This window comes from Trachypithecus francoisi, unplaced genomic scaffold (assembly GCF_009764315.1).
Source record: "Trachypithecus francoisi isolate TF-2019V2 unplaced genomic scaffold, Tfra_2.0 Lachesis_group1, whole genome shotgun sequence".
In the NCBI taxonomy this organism is placed as follows: Eukaryota; Metazoa; Chordata; class Mammalia; order Primates; family Cercopithecidae; genus Trachypithecus; species Trachypithecus francoisi.
Genome location: NW_022681454.1, coordinates 60,344,511 through 60,366,459, shown reverse-complemented (window position 1 = coordinate 60,366,459; position 21,949 = coordinate 60,344,511). Strand labels below are relative to the sequence as shown.

At 39.9% G+C, this 21,949-nt stretch overlaps 1 protein-coding gene across 3 annotated transcripts; it reads right to left on the bottom strand.

Annotated features, from left to right (window-relative positions):
* Positions 1–8,168: 8,168 nt before the first annotated feature.
* On the bottom strand, positions 8,169–21,078 carry LOC117085509 (cytochrome c oxidase assembly protein COX18, mitochondrial). 3 transcript variants are annotated; one of them, XM_033214478.1, is made up of 6 exons: positions 20,633–21,076; positions 19,358–19,458; positions 16,610–16,773; positions 16,149–16,270; positions 13,198–13,305; positions 8,169–10,402 (listed from the first exon to the last, which is right to left on the bottom strand). In XM_033214478.1, exons 1-6 carry the CDS (start codon positions 20,963–20,965, stop codon positions 10,229–10,231), a joined length of 1,002 nt encoding a protein of 333 aa, XP_033070369.1. In that variant the 5' UTR covers positions 20,966–21,076; the 3' UTR covers positions 8,169–10,228. The 3 variants fall into 3 exon arrangements, with proteins under 3 accessions (XP_033070369.1, XP_033070368.1, XP_033070371.1); XM_033214477.1 differs by having other exon boundaries at positions 9,451–10,402; positions 16,149–16,273; positions 20,633–21,075; XM_033214480.1 differs by lacking the exon at positions 16,149–16,270 and having other exon boundaries at positions 9,451–10,402; positions 20,633–21,078.
* Positions 21,079–21,949: the final 871 nt, after the last annotated feature.

The following is a 21,949-nucleotide window of genomic DNA, read 5'->3' as shown; positions in this document are numbered from 1 at the left end:
GTTCTGACTTGCAGCCTAGACTCTCACATCTGCTTGGCAGTCCTTCAGAATTGATAGTTATCTCTCACCTTACATAGGAACTTTTTAAACCTAATCTGTTCCATTTATAAGTGTTTCTCTTTGTCTCTCCATGCCCATTGATACTTCACTTCCTTTCTATGGTGGGTAGAGAGGTCTCCACTAATGTGGCAGGTTTCTCTGACCATTCCATTCCCCAAACCAAAACAGACAGACATATAGATATACATATACTCTCTCTCTTCCTGGAGCTAGAAGCTTCTCAAGGTTAGGAAAAGTAAAAGGGGAATTAGAGTAGCTATGCAAGGTTGGAAAAAACCTGATCTTCTTTTAGTATTATAAAGTACAAGAAATCCCTTAGCAGTGAGGACCATGTGGTGTCTAAGGCAAGTGCATTGTTACCACACACTGTGTTGGAGCCAACCTCATGGGATGTGCCCTCTCCAGGCTCACCCAGTACCTTATGAATTAATTGAGGTCCTGGTTAGACTTCTCTGTGCCCTCTGGGGAGCTGTCATGGATCCTTTGATTCACTTTGAGAGCCTTCATCCTCCAAATCCAAATCCTTAAAAACAACAAACAAACAAAAAAACAAACAAACATATGTAACTCCCATAACATCTCCAATTCTCTAATGCAAATGGGACAGAGGCAGTGTTTGAGCAGAATTCTTCCAAGGGTCTGTGTTTGCTGAGATACTTGTGCCCCATATACCTCACAGGGGTATAGTACAATTGGGGATTGTCAAGGGAAAGTTTAAGATTTACCTATTTGAGGTGGCCTACTGCTTTTAAAGTCTCATCTCCTGTTCTTCCAAAGACTTACCAAATATAATGAGATTGTCTGGATACACCATTATGTCCAAGGAATTTATATTTTCAGACATCCTATATCACCTGCTGGGGTAGCTGGGGTCCCGGAGACACAGCTTCTTTTAGACTTCGTGTTTTTCTTCCACCTAAAGTAGGGTCGACTCATTTTTTTTTTCTGAGCTAGACCTTTTCTTTTGTTTTAATTTTTTTATTGAAATAAAGCTGCTATTGGCTGGTCTACAGGGTTCTTCTTCCATTTTACCCCCACGTATATTCAGATATTGCATGCTTACTTCCCTGAGTCTGAGGCAGGTGTCTTTAAATAGGTCTAAAATAGGCATCAGCCTCCCGAGCAGCTGGGATTACAGGCATGTGCCACAACACCCTGCTAATTTTGTATTTTTAGTAGAGACAGGGCTTCTCAAAGTTGGTCAGGCTGGTCTCGAACTCCCAACCTCAGATGATCCGCCTGCCTCGGCCTCCCAAAGTGCTGGGATTACATGCTTGAGCGACCGCACTCGTCAGAGAGATCAGGTTACAAGTCAGCTATCATTAGCCAAGTCTCTGCCTGCGTCAGAGACCTCAGATTACAAGTCAGCTACCATTAGCCAAGTCTGCCTGCAAGGTCAGAGAGGTCAGATTACAAGTCAACTACCATTAGCCAAGTCTCCACCTGCATCTGTAACAAGGCCCCTTTTGAGGCACGTATTCTGTCTTGCTGTTTGGGGGGAAGAAATTGTAGACTCAGGGTGATATTTAGTCAAAACTTTCTTTCCTCCTTCAGTATACTGAAGAGAACATGTTTCTCTTTTCTTTTCTTTTCTCTCTCTCTCTCCACTGTAGGCAATAACCACCCAGAGCTATGTTAGCATAAATTTTATGCAAATTTTATTCAACAATGCTAACTTGGGGAAGAAGAACAGAATTTGTATAGTGGTTTAGCAGGGTCAATTGAAGTTTAGGTAGTTTGGAGAATTAGTCAAGGATTTTCTCCTACCAATAATTTGTGCAGATTAGCAGCCAGGATTTGGGAAATTTTGTTTTTTTCAACAGGAATGGAGAACAGCTGGGATCTGAGGTCATGTATAGGAGGGAGTAGTGAGAAATAGTTGCAGAAACCCAGTGGAAGATTCTCAGTCCTTCAGAATCTCTTATGTTATTTTTAATATAATAAATACTTTAATATGCAAAATATATGATATATATACACATTTACATATCTTTATATGTTATATTTATATATTATATACAAAAGACAAGCAAGCATATTTTATAGACAAAAAGAAGGCTATTTCATAATGCTGGGATTAGCTATTTCATAATGCTGGGATTATAGGCAGTGAGCCACTGCACCCTGCTGACCTTGTGGTTCCTGTGGATGTATATCAACCAGGATCGAAATGCTTTTATATATAGTTCCTTTTTTTTTTTTTTTTTAGACAGAGTCTCACTCTGTTGCCCAGGCTGGAGTGCAGTGGCATGATTTTGGCTCACTGCAACCTCCGCCTCCCGGGTTCAAGTAATTCTCCTGCCTCAGCCTCCCAAGTAGCTGGGATTACAGGCACATGGCACCATGCCTAATTTTTGTATTTTTAGTAGAGACGAGGTTTCACCATGTTGGCCAGGATGGTCTCCATCTCTTGACCTCGTGATCTGCCCGCCTTGGCCTCCCAAAGTGCTGGGATTACAGGCATGAGCCACTGTGCCCGGCCTTATATATAGTTCTTAATTGGGATTGTGGAGGGACTTAGTTGAAACAGATATGAAGGCTAGGCTTTCTGAGCATGGGGATAGAGAACTGTGGAAAGGGAGGATCCTCTTTTGGTGAAACTAATGCTTTTCCTCAGGGGCAATCTCTGAAGCCAGATTAAAAGACTATTTTATCAAAATTTTGGCTTTGGGTTGATCCTAATTTCCACAATCTTAAAAGAAAATTTTGAAAAAGATGTAAATTATCTCCAACAGATTTCTTCAATAATATCTTTCTCTTCATGGTAATAAGCAGCACAAACTAATACACCTAATAAACATAATTATTTAATTACTAAAAGTTTTAAAAATGCATTATTAACAGCAGCAATATAATTACTACATAAAGTTCAAAATTTCTAATAATTCCTTTTGCTTTTAGATTGTATTCCACTAATGGTTTTCAGTCAAGGCAATTTGTTCAAGAGTCACCCAATAGCTCCCTCTATGTGGCTGTTAGTCCTTACCTGATGAACAATTTAGTTCAGTTTCAGTTTGCTTTATTTGTTGGCATCCTAGCAGCTGTCAGTTCGAAGCTCTTAGAACATTATGGCTTTCAGGTGCTATGAGAGAGAAGGGTCTACTTCATTTTGAGTTGATAAAAAGCACTCAAATAGGCCCAGCGCGGTGGCTAATGCCTGTAATCCCAGCACTTTGGGGTGCCAATGTGGGCAGATCACTTGAGGTCAGGAGTTTGAGATCAGCCTGGCCAACATGGTGAAACCCAATCTCTACTAAAAGTACAAAAATTAGCCGGGAGTGGTGGTGCATGCCTGTGGTCCCAGCTACTCAGGAGGCTGAGGCAGGAGAATCGCTTGAACCTGGGAGGCAGAGGGTACAGTGAGCCGAGAGTGTGCCACTCAAAAAAAAAAAAAAAAAAAAAAAAACACAACAACAAAAAGATGGCAGTCTTCAAAATTCTGTACAATTTTATTTTGCAATTATGTGATCCACCTAGAATGTTGAATACATAATTATAAACACGATTCACGTGCATGCTCTCTTGCTAAGGTTTCCCCTATGATTTAATTTCTATTAAGATTAAAATATACTGTCAGATACTTGTTCTTAATTGTTCTTAACTGTCACAATTGTTCTTAAAATTTGCTAAATCCTTTGGCAAAGCTTTTCAAAGAGCAAACTTTTTAAATTTATCTTGCTTTTTCTAAGCTATGAACTTTTAAATTTTACAAGGTTCTCAGATCAACTTAATCTTGTTTTGTTAGACTAAGTGTCTGTTTTCTGTTGCTTATAACAGAATATTTGAAACTGGGTAATTTATAAAGGAAATGAAATTATTTCTTATAGTTATGGAGGCTGAGAAGTCCAAGATCAAGTGGGTACAACTAGTGAGAGCCTTCTTGCAGGTGGGGACTCTGAAGAGAACTGAGGCAGTGCCTGGTATCACATGGTAAGGGGGATGTGCATGCTTAAGTGCTAGCTCAGGTCTCTCTTCTTCTCCTTATAAAGACAGCAGCTCTGCTCCCCGTATAACCCATTAATCCATAAGCCAATTGATCCATTTATGAGAAGAGAGCCCTCATGATCCAATCACCATGTAATGGTCCCATGCCTCTCAATACTGCCACACTGGAGATCAAGTTCCAACATGAGTTTTGGAGAAGACATTCAAACCATAGCACCAAAGTTTATCCATCTAAAGTTTCTCTCACTTAGCATTAGCTTCATCACATTAGTAGTTTTTAATTATTATTATTATTTTTTTACACAGAGTCTCATTCTGTCGCCTAGGCTGGAGTGCAGTGGCGCGATCTCGGCTTACTGCTACCTCCACCTCCTGGGTTCAGCGATTTGCTTTTCATTTTCTTAAGAGTTATCAAGGAGATATCTCAAATCTTCATATTCCATATCATTAGCAGAAGGATACATGTAAATTCAGGGTTTTTAGAGTTTGCTTAAACTGTACATGAATCAAATTCTTACTTATATAATATATAGTTATATTTTTATTTTTATATAAATTTATATTCTTATTTTAGTTGTATACATAGTACAGAACCACAACATTCCAGAAACTTTGGATAAATAAGATTATCTATGACTAATGTTGTGGCTTTAGGAAATTCCAACTTCTCAAAACCAAATGATTTTATAAAATACAATCATAGTATATGAAAAAAGAAAACAGATAACTAGAAAATACCCATTATTACAAGTTTAAGCAACACTAGTAAGGTTCAAATGGAAAATCTACACATTCATATAATTTCCAGATTATCTGGGTTCTGCTTGAACCAGCTCGTAAGGCACAAGTGTTTATAATAACTCATTGTTTTACTCATATTTACATGAAGCTTTATTTAGCTTTAATATAGAAATCTAAATTCTTGCATGGTTTCAAATGTTATGCCTGAAATTCCAAAGTCTGCATTCTGTAGTAGCTGCAGTTAACACCCAGAGGAAAAAACAAACTACATTCTTTAATTTTTTTTTCCTAGGGTCTGCATTCCTACTGCTTCTGGGACTTAAATCTGATATGTAGGCAATTTTAGAGGTGACTACTAAAAAAAAGAAAAGGTGATTCCTGGGATTCTTAGAAGAATAAAATATGAAGGCATAAGGGTGATTTAATAATAGGTGCAAAATATAAGCAGATTATGCATCCAATAAAAAAAAGAAAAACCAGCAAAATACAGAAGGTACCAAGGTTTTTTGGGCACTCATTTTTTCACACAAACTACAATTTTCCCAACATCATCTAGGAGGACCTCTGCACCGCCTCTGAGATGTGAACTGTGAGAAAACATTTTAAATGGTCCATTTTCAAGGCATGATAAATCTAAGCACTGGCAGCCAGCCTTGGTATGTAACAAACCACACTGCTCATGCACCTAGAAGGTCACGCTAAATGAACAGAATGTAGAGTAGGAGTCAGCCCATAAAAGGGAAGACAGTTTTGTTATTGGGAAATCAAAACTTAAGGGGTGAAGGGAATAGGGTATATAACCTTATAAGGGGGTAATGAAACGTAGGCAATGTCCTGGAAGATTGTAACTCCATAGTAGTTAGCTAATCAGAAACTGGAGGAGGGACTTGCATGCTAGGAGATAAATTACCTGCTGTAACTGCACCAGACACCCCGTCTTGCAAGATTGCCATTAAAAGTCTTGCTTCCACTGTTCTTCTTGTCTCCGAGTCCGTTCTTTGGATTTGGACAGGTGAATGTGTGGTTCTTAGATGAAGATATGGTCTTTAGCTCTTGAGTGCTGTTAAACGTACCTGAAAAATCTTCTCCCCAAGTTTGGCTTTTCCCTCAAGGTTCTTAATGAGGCTTTGCAACCTCTCCTGGGTTATCTGTGAGGGTGGCAATTAACAATTTTGATTTTCTTTTGTAAGCCTCATCTTTGCACTTAGAACATCTGAGTAGGATAGGATTTGTTCAGTTTTCCCTTCTAATGGTCCCAGGGAAAAGTAATTTGGGATCATTTCTGATATGCCAATTCTATTAATATACTTTTGAACTCAGGTATCCTAATGGTATAAATACTATGAATTGATCCAGGAGTGAGTCTCCCTCCCTGACTCTTGAAATGAGAAGCATTTATTAAGAGAGTGAATCTGGCCTAGAGACAAAAATGAGACCCACAGGAACACATCTCCTGTAAGAAGGGTGGGTAACACCCCTGCGCGGAAGGGTGACACAAACATTACAGTCCTCACCCAAGGAGACAAAAACCTTCCTGAACTCTGCAGGGCCCAGCGAGGGGATATAGGCAGGCCAGACAGCAAGACATCAAGGGGTCTTAAGAGCATGTATATTCCCTGTTCTGTAGCCCTGACTTCATTCAGGCTCTGAAACTGCTTCAGGCTATGACAAACTGTTGGAAATAAGACCACAGACTTGCATTTTTCTGAAATACAATACAGATTTTTTGCTCTTTACTAAAAAAAAATCTGCCTGAAGAAAAACATCAAGAGTATTTACCATCCTGAAGTCAGGTAACTTCAGGTAACTGATTCACTTCAGTTCATAATATACCAGTTTTCTTTATACATGGGTTTATCCCAAGATCCCAGCTACCCCCACTTGTCAGAAATCATTTTAGGATCTTGGAGGAAGGGCCCTGTATTCTCAAACTTCTTGTATATATTTGAAAAGAAATTTCAAGTTTGAAAGTTTGACAGTGGGAGAGCAACAAGAAACTAAGCACAATATACATTTGAAAAAAGATACAAATATACATTTTGAAATCAAGGGGATTCACAGTAAACAAGGTAAATTATGCAAATGAAAGAAGATTCATTTATTTGAAAAGGGAGTATCTGGACGTAGGAAAAACCAAAGGTGTTTTTTCCTTTCTTTTTTGTAGAGATGAGGTCTCTACAAAAGACCTGTTGCCCAGGCTGACCTGGAACTCCTGGCCATAAGGATCTGCCCTATCCTGAAGCTTTCTAAGGGTCCCCAGCCACCAGTCATCACATGAATATACAAAAGACACTTAAAACTCTGCAGATTCCGCTGGATGTCAGGGACTGGGGATAAAGACCAAATACGTATTTCATAGTATCATAGCACCTTATTGTTTGCGTCTCAGCAAAAGTTACAAACAGTGGGAAAAGGAGACTGATTTCCCTTATGCCATTACAAGAAAAATATCTGAGTGAGTACACAGTAGCACACAGAGTAAAGGAAAAGTTATTCCAGAGGTAATTTGTAACTGCCAAAATTTTCCTCAAATTCTTTCCTCTTATGATGCAAGCTGCACACACATTTCTGCCTCTGCATCCTTGATTTTACATGTTGCAAATATAGTCAATTTGCATTATTTGTGGTACTTATGTTCCAGAAAGTTCACAAACACTGAATTAGTGAATACCAAACCACTGCTCCTAGAAAACATACAGGGTTAGGTTTCTGCAAGCTTTGTTTTTGTCAACAGATCAATACAACATATTGTTGATTCAGTAACACTGAACTCTCTGCCAACAGCATTACAACTCATGCACAAATGAAGCTTATCTAATACACTTATTTTCTCCTTAAGTCACATCACAGTCTTCTGGAGCTTAGGAACATTAGACAGCACTCCAGCAGGACATTTGGAGGCCATTTTAAACAGTGAAATCACCAATAAAAAGAACAGAAATTAGCAAGATATGGGACTAAGTAGACTCAAAAATGATACGTTTACAGTGTAAGAGCTGAAACTAGAAGGCAGAGTACCATTTGTTTGACTTCTGTTGGGAGGTGACTCATATTTTTCGCCTACAAATGGCCTCAAAAGCACTTGTGCAAATACTGGTTCTAGGGTTATGGATAGATTTGAGCAAGTAGGCAAATTTACAAATATAAAATCCACAAATAATGAGGATGTTTCAATTCCTTCCATGTGGTTGGGAAGCACAATTGCCCCAATAGGACAGTCAGAAACCAGGACTAGGAACTTATATGAAAAAAGAAACTAGTCTTAATTGCCACCATCTATGTCTAAAATAAATTATCAGGGAACATGACAGTAACATGACAAGCAGAATTCTTATCTCTGTGCGCTGTACATTTTTTGTATTAAAAAACAACTTCATTAAGTAGGTGAACTAAAATTTAAGAGACATCAAAGAAATGACTAATGAATTTCACTTTAGTTTTTATTTTATTGTAAAACATTGAGATGGAATGATAGGGTTTCCCAGAATCAGGTCCAGATTTTAACTAAATGAAAATTTATGATTTATAGTCTTCTCAAATACCTGTCATACTTGATATCTCAACCAGAGCTAATCTTACTTCTTTACAAATTAAGCAAGTAACTGGATCCACAATTTATAATACCTGTCAATTTTTCCTGTATTAAACCTCTATCATAGTTTAAGCCTATTAGGGTACTTAATCCTTACAAATAAACAGGTTTAAAATCACCTCAATAGGCAACTGCCCTTCTGGTTTTCTTCTTTTGACTAAACAAACTGAATGCTTAAGATTTTCCACTTTGGGTGCTAGCAGTACATGGTGCCACACTCTGTATTCCAGACTTCTTAAATTACAGAAAAAGGAATGTACACTTTTTGTATTCTTTCTGAGCAGGGCTGGAGGCAACATCATCTACCATGCTAGGTACTTGTATGCATGGACTACTCCACTGCATATATTTCCAGTCGCTGCCCCCTTTTCTTTTTCAAGCATGCATTAACTCAGGATCAATGTGTGTTCCATTAGAATAACATTTATTCACTAGGAGTTGCCAGAAAACCTTCCCGGTATCAATGAAGTCCCCGTATTTTGAGTCCTAAGATTTTTCTGAAGAGAAAACCATATATATATAGCCTTTTTTCAGATGCTCAAAGAGGTCTAAAATCCTCTTCACCTCCAAAATAATAAGAAACATCTCAGCCGGGCACAGTGGCTCATGCCTCTAATCCCAGGACTTTGGGAAGCCGAAGTGGGCAGATCACTTGAGGGCAGGAGTTCAAGACCATCCTGGTCAACATGGTGAAACCCCATCTCTACTAAAAATACAAAACTTAGCTGGGCATGGTGGTGCATGCCTGTAGTCCCAGCTACTCAGGAGGCTGAGGTAGGAGGACTGCTTGAACACGGGAGGCAGAGGTTGTAGTGAGCTGAGATCATGCCACTGCACTCCAGCCTGGGTGACAAACAGAGATTCTGTCTCATTAAAAAAATTAAATAAAAAAAAAAAAAATGCTGGGTGAGGTGGCTCATGCCTGTAATCCCAGTACTTTGGGAGGCCAGGGCGGGTGGATCACTTGAGGTCAGGAGTTCCAGACCAGCCTGCCCAACATGGTGAAACCCTATCTCTACTAAAAACACAAAAATTAGCTGGGCGTGGTGGTGTGTACCTACAATCCCAGCTACTTGGAGGCTGAGGCAGGAAAACCGCTGGAACCCGGAGGGTAGAGGCTGCAGTTAGCTGAAATTATGCCACTGCACTTCAGCCTGGGCAACACAGTGAGACTCCATCTCAAAAAAAAAAAAAAACATGAATCATCTCACTGATCTTCTTATTTTACAAAACAGTAATATGCAGTATTGCTTAGTTTAATTTGACATCATTCAGTAGCTAACCCTATTCTCCAAAGTTCTGGTAGCTCTAACAAACTGTAACTTTATAAACAGAGACAGGTACTTCGGTTCTATTCTAATACTTTCACAATTAAACATACTGCATTTATAATATTTAAAATATTTAAATTACTGTCAAATATATCTGGATTGCATCTTTTTTTTTTTTTTTTTTTTTCTCTTTGACAAGAGTTTTGCTCTTGTTGTCCAGGCTGGAGTGCAATGGAACAATCTCAGCTCATTGCAACCTCTGTCTCCCAGGTTCAAGTGATTCTCCTGCCTCAGCCTCCCAAGTAGCTGGGATTACAGGCGCCTACCACTATGCCCAGCTAATTTTTTTGTATTTTTAGTAGAGACGGGGTTTCACCATGTTGGCCAGGCTGGTCTCGAATTCCTGACCTCAGGTGATCCGCCCACCTCGGCCTCCCAAAGTGCTGGGATTACAGGCATGAGCCACCGTTCCTGGTCTGGATTCCATCTTAATGTACAACATTTCATGAAGTTCATGATTTTAAGAAAAAGGAAATCAAATAACATCTGAATTTCTAAGTCTAAATACATTAAGGTGATAGTGACTCTTGCAACTGTTTCTAAATTATTGGAAAATATGTCATTTTCTTGAAATGAACTTGGTATTAAAGGCAGCAAATATGTCTTTATAAGGAGTCTCTGAATCTGACTTGGTCGATGGTATTCGGCAAAGTTGGCGAAATCCAGGAGAACGCAGCAGCAAGTTTTGTGAAAGACCCATGAAGCTGGAGCATAACCAGTAGAGAACAATTGACTATAAAGAGAAGACATAAATGTTAGCATCTGTAATTCTACCAGGACATCACAGTCCAGACATAGGCAGGCAATAAAAAAGAAAATGACAATCTTTGTAAGCAGAAGTATGCCAAGACTTAGCAAGACTTGCAGCAGCTACTAGATTCCTGAGATGGATTAAATAGACAGGTAAAAAAGGTTACGGACAGACAGGAAAGCAAAAATAAAGGGAAAAGAGAAGTATGGAGGGTAGAAAGTAAAAAGAAGCTTAGGCAGAGGCTCAAGAGAGATCTCATCTCCCTTATTCGACAATGGAGCATACTTTTTCCCCACGAAAAGTCCTGTCCAGCTGCTTACATACTGAAGGTGGAATACTGGAAGCGTGGCCTAGACCTCATTTTCCTCATATAGTCATCTATTTTCCACATGTTTCCCAATAGCCAGTTTCTCAGTGTAGTAAGGAATGCATTTTCTTTGCCTTCTTCTGAGACAAACAGCCTCAGCCTTATCTCCAAATTTCTTTTGTATTACCATCTTGAGCAGCGGTCCCCAACATTTTTGGCACTAGGGACCATCTCATCTATAAGGCATTAGGGACTGTCCTCATCTATAAAGTGGGGGCAGTAACTGCATCTACCTCAAAGGATTGCTGTGAGGAATAAATGAGACAATTCATGTAGAGTGGTATGCAAGTATGTGGTCCACATTTAGCATTTACATGTGTTATTTGTTCCAAAGTCAGTCTTTAGGGGCAGAAAGTAGCACGTCCTCAGAGGTAGATTAGCATAGTAGTTAAGAGGAGGAGCCAAACTGCTTAGATGTGTGTTAAGACTCTATCACTTACAGCTAAGTGACTTTGGATGAGTTACTTAACTTCTCTGTGCCTCAGTTTCCTCATCACCAAAGTAAAGATTATAATAGTACCTTTATCGTTGCGCTGTATAGTACCCCAATTATATGGGATAAATAGTACCCCAATTATATGGGGTAAAATATGTAAACCATTTAAAACAGTGCTCAGCACAAAGTCAATGTTAAATAAATATTGTCTATCATCATCATTTGACTTACCCACCAACAGAAAAAGAACCTGAGCCTAACTACAGCAGACTATAAGCTGACAGCTAAGTATCAATCTCCCCTCTTCCCTAGTAACAAAATCCTAATTTTTATTTGAGTAGGCTGTCATCTAAAAAAAAAAAAAAAAAAAAAAGAAAAAGGAAAAAAAAAAAAAAGACTATTTCCTTGCCTCTTCTGCAGTGAGGGATGGCCATAAAACTAAGATGTTAACACAACTGTTTGGTGGAACATCTGGCAAGTCTCCTTAAAAGGTGCTGACTACACTTGAGGCACCCTTTACTCTTCCTGCATGATAACAAGTTCTAACAGCCATGACCGTAGTGTAGACTTGAAATCACAGGCTGTGGACAACAAAGCAGAAAGAGAGCAGCAGTCTGGGTCTCTCATCTTCATGGACTTGTCCCATCACCCCTAAGCTGCTTAATCAGATTTCCTATAATTGACAGGATAAATTTTGGGTATTTAAAGCATTGTGTTTTAGATCTCTTGTTACTCATTTTGAACTCAATCCCTCCCTAAAACTTAACTGCTTGTATTTTATTTTTTCTGGGGGGTTCTTCAGTATATAGCTGGTATGATTTCTCTGTGGAAATGTAGTGAATCTGTGCTGTTCTACTTTTACAGGGTATTTTACGACATTACTACTACTATGTAAAAAGTTCTATAATAGGCACTCATTTCATTAATTCTCACAGGCATTATGATATCTATTTTAGAGATGAACAAACTTATTCTGCATAGGATTAATGACAGTATCATGTTCAGTAACAGCCTAAAAAATACATTTTGATGCCAAAAACATATTGCTTTAGATTCCTATAAAAAATACTGTGGGCCAGCTGTGGTGGCTCACACCTGTAATCCCAGCACTTTGGGAGGCCGAGGCAGGTGGATCACTTGAGGTCAGGAGTTCGAGACCAGCCTGGCCAACGTGGCGAAACCCTGCCTCTACTAAAAACACAGAAATTAGCCAGGTATGGTGGCGTGTGCCTGTAATCCCAGGTACTAGGGAGGCTGAGGCAGGAGAACCACTTGAACCTGGGAGGAGGAGGTTGCAGTGAGCTGAGATTGTGCCATTGCACTCCAGCCTGGGCAACAGAGCAAGATTCCATCTCAAAAAAAAAAAAAAAACTATGAAGTAGTTTTATATATGCTATATATGCTACACCCTAACTATTAACAACAACTGAATTCGACTTTATGTGTTGGCTCTGAGTAAACATGGAGATATACCCAACACAGCTTTTGCCTCCTTAGAAACTTCTAAAGTATTTGTGGGAAACGTGCAAAAGACTGAACTAACTGCAAACATAACCGCCTCTTTTTCTATTTCTGTAAAGTTTAATTAGGTATATACAGGGACAAGTTTACCTATTTCACAGAGTTGTTATGAGATTAAATAATACCATACAGGAACCCAAATGGTCTTAGCATTTTGTTTTGTTTCTTTTTTAAGTGCTAAATTCTTTGCTCCAGTTTACATAGGTAGAACTAATTCAATATATCAAGTAGTCAAAAGGAAGAAATACTATATTCATGGTATTATGCAAAACACATTGCAAGATTTAAAAAAAGGCAAGAAATAGAGACAGATTAGTTACCACAGAAATACTGATTTGGTAAGGGATCAAGCAGTCAGAGGCAGTTCAACAGAAGAGGCAGGGTCCTAGCCAGTCTAAGCTAAAGTCAGAGAGGGTTTAGCACATGCTACACACAATGTTGGTGCTTACTCACTGAGGGTACCGTTGCAGCAACTGGAATCATCAACACCGACATTGCACGGACAAAGTATGTAACATATGTCTGCAAACGAGATATTCCAATTTTTTGCAGAGCAGAAATCTGAAGGGGTAGAACATATACATGCATAATGATTATTAAAATGCATATTAAATCAGATAAGCTTTAAAATATAAACTGATTTTTCACTGGCCTCCATCTACACTTTAATAAAAGTAATACATATACACAAAAAACACTGATTAATCTATATGGCTGATCATCTTTTTATTTTTTGAGACTGGGTCTTGCTGTCAAACTGAGACCAGTTTGAGGCTGGTCTAAAACTCCTGGGCTCAAGTGATCCTCCTGCCTCCTCCTCTCAAGTAGCTGGGATAATAGGCATGCACCAATCACTGCACTCAGCTTGATCATCCAACTTTTAAAAATCTTAATAACTGGCCTAGGTGGAAGGATCACTCTAGTCCAGAAGGTTGAGACTACAAGTGAGCTATGATTATGCCACTGCACTCCAGCCTGGGCAATAGAGCAAGATCCTGTCTCTTAAAAACAACAACAACAGCAACAACAAATCACTTACTAATTATGTCAAATTCTTAAATGGAGGCTTTTTGACACTTTATGCCAAAAAACAAGGGCAATGATTTAAATGGTAGCTATTGTCATAGCATTCTTCAAGCTCCACTTAACAATGATTTATATGGTAGCTACTGTCACAGGATTCTTCAGGCTCCACTTAAGAATTCTGCATAAGGCTGGGGGCCTGTAATCTCAGCACTGTGGGAGGCCTAGGCAGGCTGATTGTTTGAGCTCAGAAGTTTGAGACCAGCCTAGGCAACTAGGCAACATTGTGAAACCGTCTCTACAAAATATACAAAAATTAGCTGGGTGTGGTGGCATCCCTGTAGTCCCAGCTATTTGGGAGGGAGACTGAGGTGGGAGGATCACTTGAGACTGGAAGGCACAGTGAGCTGAGATCATGCCATTGTACTCCAGTCTGGGAGACAGAGTAAGACTGTCTCCAAATAAAAAAAAAGGAGGAAAAAAAAAAAATTCTGCATAATTATGACTCTAGAGCCAAACTACGTAGTTTTACATTTTTATGCCTCACTTTCTCTGCATTAAAAAAGAATAATATTTAGCTCACAGGGTTATTCTAAGAAGGAAATGAGTTGACTTATGTAAATTGCTTATAACAATGCCTATGGTCAGGCACAGTGGCTCACATCTGTAATCCCAGCACTTTGGGAGGCTGAGGCAGGCGGATCACTTGAGGTCAGGAGTTCCAGACCAGCCTGGCCAGCATGGTAAAACCCAGTCTCTACCAAAAATACAAAAAATTAGTTGGGCGTGATGGCAGGCACCTGTAATCCCAGCTACTTGGGAGGCTGAGGTAAGAGAACCGCTTGAACCTAGGAGGTGGAGGTTGCAGTGAGTGGAGATCACACCAGTGTACTCCAGCCTAGGAAACAGAATGAGACTCTGTCTCAAGAAAAAACAAACAAACAAACAAACAAAATGCCTTGCACATAGTGTATGTTAAGTAAGAATAAGCTTTTGATAAGCTTTTATTTTTCTTTTAGAGATGAGGTCTCTCTCTCTGTCGCCCAGGCTGGAGTACAGTGGTAGGATCACAACTCACTGCAGCCTCCATCTCCTGGGCTCAAGCAATCCTACTGACTCAGCTTCGAGTAGCTGGAACTAGAGGCACATGCCACCATGCCCCACTATGAAAACACTTTCATTAGTCTTTAGAAGACATAGAGGAAAAAACTAGGGGATTGACATTGATTCACTGTAACCTTGTACTTATCACTTCCTTCTTTCTACCAAATATTCACTGAATACCAACCACAGGGGACGGTGCTAGTGCTCTTAGGGAAATATATTTGGACTACAGGTAGAGTCTTTCCTCAAGCAACTTTCACTCAAGACCTTATATTATATCATCTTCACTTTCCTCATCTGAAAGAATAAGGAGTGTATTAGATTTCACAAACAGGGATCAGAGGTCATGAGGTCTGGGAGATCTCTACTGAGGTAAATCATTTTTAAGATTTCTTCCAGTTCAGTCTGTTCTACTCAGAGTCTGAGAATAATTTATGAAATTATATTCATGCTTTCCCTAAACTGCCGAGTAAAGCAGCCTGTGATAAGGGTTAAGACATGACTGAGAGAGATGGGCACAGTGGCTCACGCCTGTAATCCCAGCACTTTCGGAGGCCGAGGTGGGTGGATCACCTGAGGTTAGGAGGTCGACACCAGCCTGGCCAACATGGTGAAACCCTGTCTCTACTAAAAATACAAAAAATTAGCTGGGTATGGTGGCATGCACCTGTAATCCCAGCTACTCAAGAGGCAGAGGTTGCAGTGAGCCAAGACCGTGCCATTACACTCCAGTCTGGGCAACAAGAGCGAAACTCCATCTGAAATGGAAAAAAAAAAAAAGACATGACTGAGAGATCACATTTTCTATGTGTATGTTTTTCCCATTTCATCTTATAAAGACATTCAATGACTTCTTTAAGGTCATAAAGCAAGAAAATAGCAGTCAGGGCCTGACTGTGTTCCTCGCCTACAAATTTACATATTAAATAACACACACCGAACACCACTCTATTGTAAGAATACAACCAGATTGACTAGGCATCTTCATTACTCTTTTTACCAAAAGCAAATCACAAAATTCTATGTACCAGAATCATATAATTTTGAGGCGGAAAGAGACTTGGAAGTGTACTAATACAGTGCTTTTACTTTAATTTCGAGAGTTCTGAGGCCCACAGAGGTCTAGGCCAATGCCTGACGTGGAACCAGGAACAAAGGGATCTCACTTCTAACTCAGAGCTACCTTCACCAACTCAAACAAAAATAGATTTGAAGTCAGAACAGCAGCAACAAAAATCCCAATAAATGGCAAACAAATTTCATTTAAAACTACTGACCTCCACTATTAACAAATTGATGACGCCAACAGAGATAGGCAGAATCCAAGTGGAGTCCGGTGCAGTGAGGTCAGGAAACCACAGAATACCACCAGTAGCTAACTGTTCCCGAACAGAAAAACCTGCTAAAATAGTTTTATAAATAAAACAATAGAAGTCCTAAAAACAGCAGAGAAAAATATATAAGACATAAATAAGTAGTCTGACAATTCCAATAGTGTCCCTCACAGGAAAGATCTGCACTAGATTTATTCCAGTTTTTCACTCACAATATATCTATTTTTTTCTCAATACAAAATGTTGTCCTCAACACAATCTGTTTACACTTAAGACTTTAAATTCTATGCTCTTATAAGGAAGATATTGAACATATCCTAATTATGAAAAGTATGCTTTTTTTTTTTTTAGTACAAAGACAATGTTAGAAAACTTCTTTGGGAGAAGATTTATACAATAACTACCTTCTGAATGTGCTGCCCCTGTGCTTAAATTCCGGAGAGCAAAAGACATGAAGATCCACATTGGAAGCTGAATCCAAACCAACACAGTGGCTTTGAAAGGGTGGCAGTTATCTCGTACATATAGTTCTGAAATTAGCCTCTTCATATTCTTTAGATAAGTGAGCCTAGATTGAGGTTAGTGGAAAAAAAAAGGGAAAGAGAAAATGTCATCTAAGAATCATGCTTTATTTCCATAGCACAAATAGCGCCTGCTGTAGTTATTAGCTAAAGGATTTGTATAAGGGTTTCAGCTGTCACAGGCATGTTAAGGGGTTCCTTAAACAACAGGCAAATAAAGCCTTTTATCAAAACTTCTACAATATGGTACATAAGTTACATAACAATCTGAAGTTGTCAGACTATAGGCTTTGTCTCTGGGGGTCTTTGGCTGATTAGGCTTTTAAAGTAAATTTCACTACTGACATGGTATAACTACAATTAATATTGGAAATACGGAAGCTAAAAGCAAACTTCAATCAAATCTCTCCACTCCAGCCAAACTTAATCACTTCATCTCTGAATATACCTTTTGGAGTTATGTGGTTTTATACTGTGTATGCTCTTGGCCTGTCAAAATAGTCTCCATTTTTCAATCAACTATCTCACAAAGATATTTTTAACCTGTTTCTCTGTTAACCATATTAGTTACTACTGTTTTTTTTCCTGAAATTTCACTTTTTAGAATAGTCTTCCTTCGGGTCCAAGAGAATAGGAGTTAAAAAACAAAAACTAAAGTATTCTTCAGGGGAAAGTCTTCTATTTTATTCATCTTTACATCTCCTGTATCATACATTTTGTACAGAGGAGGCATTCAATAGTTTTTCTGAATTTAGTCAAATTATAGTGTATAATAAGACAGTACACAAAGACATTCTACGTCCTTCATAATTTCACATCTGCCTATTCTTCCAATTTTATCTTGTTACTCCTCTAGACACCTGCATATTCTGGTCCCTGAATGACTTTAGTTCGTCCAACAAATCAGACTTCCGCATAGGCATGCCTTTGGAAGTACTGTATTATATCATCTGTGTGGAAAGCCCACTTTCCTGGCTGTCCATCTGACACACTGTCTTTCACCCTTGAAGACTCAATACTATTGAATGCAGGAAGCTGGCCAACCCTGTGGCTTGCACTTGTAATCCCAACTACTTGGGAGGCTGAAGTGGGAGGACTGCTTGAGGCCAGGAGTTTGAGACCGGCGTGAGCAACACAAGGAGACTCTGTCTTGTTGTCTTGTTCAAAAAAAAAAAAGAAAAGAAAAGAAAAGAAAATGCCAGAAGCCCTCAGATGTCTCCTCCTAGAAAGAAACATCCCTAACGATGTATCTGGACAACCATCCTGCCAGTACGGCTTAAGCAAAATGCCACAAGTCTTATCTAGGCTGCATTCATAACCCAGGCAAGCAGCTATTAATTTGGTTCTTTTGGCCTATGGCTGAAGCTTTCGACTTCTTTGATAAGTAAAATTTCAAAACTATAGGTCTGTCAACTTTTAATTTTTACCAAATAAAGACATTAAACTATCACCATGATTTTTTAAAAATGTCAGGTCTTTTAAACATTAAATAAAGGACACAATCTCATATTAAAGATAGTTGGGAAATTTACACCTATATAAAAATATATGGTTAATAATATATACATAACACAGATTGATACCACAAAGCCCTTTTTCATTGCTGTAAAAAGGAGAATAATTTGTCATAGTCTAATAAGGATCAGAGTTTGGGAAACTGATTAAGGAGTTGATTGAAGCAGGAAGGCTTGTAAGTTCCCAGTGAATGAATGCAGACATCCTTGGGCACAACCTAGCACCCTTAGATTGGGACTTTCCAAGAACCCAGGCAGACAAATGCACAGAATAACCACAAAGGACGGACAGCAGCTTAGCTATCGAAGTGTTTCTACTGTGGCACTTATGTTTTCTACCTCCTCTTTCCTGTGGGCTATTACCTGCTATATATTTTCCAAACAGTCAAGATTGTAAATACCGTGTCATTTGTTGACAAATATCACAAAAAAATGGCAAAGTACCTTCATCCTGCGAAGCCTGCCCTGACTTTCCTTGATCATCTAGCTCCTTGTACATAATCTTTATAGAGTAGTTAGTTCACTGACATTATTATTTGATTACAGGTCTGTCTTTTTTAATAGGCTGGAATCCCTAAAGAATAGGAACATGCTCTTATCTTTGTCCATTTATTTCTTTGCTTTCAGTCCAGCATATGAAACTATCATGCCATATTAATAACTTATGAAAATATAAAAGAGTAGGCCAGGTACGGTGGCTCACACCTGTAATCCCAGCACTTTGGGAGGCTGAAGAGGGTGGATTACCTGAGGTCGGGAGTTCGAGACCAGCCTGACCAACATGGAGAAACCCCGTCTCTGCTAAAAATACAAAATTAGTCGGGTGTGGTGGTGCATGCCTGTTAATCCCAGCTGCTCGGGAGGCTGAGGGAGGAGAATCGCTTGAACCCGGGAGGCAGAGGTTGTGATGAGCCAAGATCGCACCATTGCACTCCAGCCTGGGTAACAAGAGCGAAACTCTGTCTCAAAACAAAAAATATATATATATAAATATATATGTAAAAGAAATACTTTACTGCCAAAACTACAGAATACTCAAACTTACAATTAACATCACTATTTATGTGTGTGTGGGTGTGTGTGTGTGTATGCTCTTACATGGATACAATTCGCTTACCTGGCAACTCTTTCGGACCACCCCAACTGATTTGCACGAACTACAACTTCTTGGTTAAGATGCCTGGCAATAGCTTTTATTTCTGGCTGCAAATTTTCCACCTAGCTAAAAAATAGGTTTTGTTATGAGCACATAAAAGATCTTTATTCACAATCACTCAGAATTTTTCACATTACTCCCTCGAGTCATTTAAAAATGTAGTTTACTGATCATGTCAAGAAACCTTAAGTCTAAGCACAAGATGTTAACTTGCTTACAATGTCCTCAGTCACAACCAAATTCACAATGTATACTTATCCATGTGATCCTGGGCAAGTAACTTAACCTCTAAAATCAGGTTCCCTCACATATAAAACATATAACAGCACCTACTTCACAGGGTTAGAAGTATTAGGTGAAAACTGCACCCTGAGCTTTACTGTTCCATCTCTAGATTTCCTAGTAATGTAAGCGGAGAAAACAGCTGTCTGTTAAGAACCTTTAATACACTGCGATAGCCACAAATCAAAAATAAAAATAGCATTTATTCCTGCCCTGTGTTCATTCTTCCTGTAAAATGGCTCACTGCCTTAATGTTGTTGCTGATTCCGTTCCCGTTTTGTTTCCGGTTTTTTTCCCCCATGTTCACAACTTGAAAACATGAAAGCCACTATTTTTGAAATATCCCATTTGAATAATCAAGCACTTGAACCCGTATTATCTGACTTGCTCTGATAACGTTGTGAAGTAGGCAAGGAAGGTACTGCTATCCTTATTCCTCAGAAAAAAGGATTCAATAGTAAAAGTTCAAGTGACTGCCACCAACCAGACACAGTCTTAGTCGGGCCTGGACAGGAATCAAGTTCGCAAACTGTTAGTCCAGTAGTTTCTTCCTAGTAAAAAAAGACCAGCTGGAATACTTTGGGACGAAAGACGCTGCAGATATACTGGCTGTTAAAACTTTTAAGACATGAATTTTATAGGTTTCGCCAACACAATTTCTTCTGTGACTGATTTCTTTGACTCCGTTCCCCGAGAGCAAGTATAGTAACCACTTGTGCTTGGAGTACAAATCCAGTAGGACAAACGAAATGACAGGTACATGTATCACAAAATATCTTATTTAACACACCTAATGCTAGTTAAATTATTTTTAACGCTAAAATGGTCACGATGATTAAACATTAAGCACTGCAGCAGGCAATATCGTGGGATCGAAAACTCTGAGTGAATGTCAGCCTTCCTCCGTCGCAGGGGTTGCAACGCAGGGTACGCGCTCGGCTCGGTGCCCCTCACCTTGGCCAGGATGTAGTGCTGGTAGGCGGCCAAAGGCAGCGTGACAGCACCCCGCAGGGCCACGGTGGAGAGCAGAATGCTGCCCCACCAGGGCAGGCCCGTGGTGGCCTGCACGCCGAGCAGTACTTCTTCCGCAACCCGCACCGGCGAAGACGCGGCTAGGGCCTCATACCAGCCGTTCGCATGGACTGCAGAGACTGGTGCCACAGCCCACACTGACAGAGTGGGGCGTTTGGCGCCGCTCGTAGGAACCGGCGCAAGCGGCGGGTCCCTAGCCCGCAGCTGCAGGGCAGGGAGCGGCCGCAGCCACCGACCGCCCAGTCGGCACAGCATTTCTGCACCACTGCAGAGCAGCCAAAGCTGTTAACGCGCATGCTTCAGCAACAGCGGGCATAAAGCGCATGCGTATCCGCCTGCAGCCGCGATTGACCTTCCCAGACAAGCCGGTGACGTCTTGAGTCGCAGTTGATATGACGCAAGAGATAGGAAGGTCCCGCCTTTCCCACGCGGCACTGGGCAGACCTACTGCGCACACGCGAAACTTCCCGCTGCTAGGGTGGTTACTCCGAGGCCGGACCAAAACTGCAGACATGGGTGGAGCCTGCTGCCCTCCGCGGGGCTGGCTGTTCTCTAGGGAGGGCTCGCCTTGCAAAGTTCATCTTCACTGTGTAACTTACCATTCTTTTTCACTAACGCGAACCGTCATTTGTAGTGGAATTATCCTTGCTCGGTGTTTTTTTTTGTGACCAGAAGCTGATCCCCAACCTTTTTACGTGCACCTGATTGCTTCCGCTAGCGATTACGATAGATTATAATACGCGAGTCACATGTTGCTAAAGTGCCGGCTTGTAGAGAGACGCATGTTTCTTGCTGACCCTGAGTGTTAATAAGCATGCTTAAAGCACGAGGGGTAGTTCAGTCTCTTGTAGATTTAATTGACCCATCTGTTCCGGTTAGTATTTTGAACACCACCTGCAAACTGAATTTCTTCGATGTTTTGTCTTCCATGGTAAATAGCAGCAAAAATCTTATAGTAAGATAAAAGTGTCATCTCTTGATTTAAGGGAAACTGTCACTGGCAGTTCACTGGCAGTATAGTGAATTCCTTACTGGAGTTTACTTGTATCCTATATAAGCTTTAGAGAGCCCGAACAGCAGCATTGGCTGTCTTCTGGTTAAAAGGAATACGTTGAATCTACATGAACTATATAGTTTTTACTTTTGTGTTCTTGGAAACAACAAAATGGAATGTCGTGGAGGAGTTTCCCCACCGAAGGGTCACCCCTAGACTACATACCAAAATATGTTGTGAGGAGT

Coding starts and splice junctions, on each gene's coding strand:
- LOC117085509 (XM_033214477.1), bottom strand. CDS start 20,965: ATGCTGTGCCGACTGGGCGGTCGGTGGCTGCGGCCGCTCCCTGCCCTG. Junction 19,459..20,632: donor AGCACTACATCCTGGCCAAG/GTGAGGGGCACC, acceptor TTTTTTAGCTAG/GTGGAAAATTTGCAGCCAGA. Junction 13,306..16,148: donor TCAATTTGTTAATAGTGGAG/GTCAGTAGTTTT, acceptor CTACCCCTTCAG/ATTTCTGCTCTGCAAAAAAT.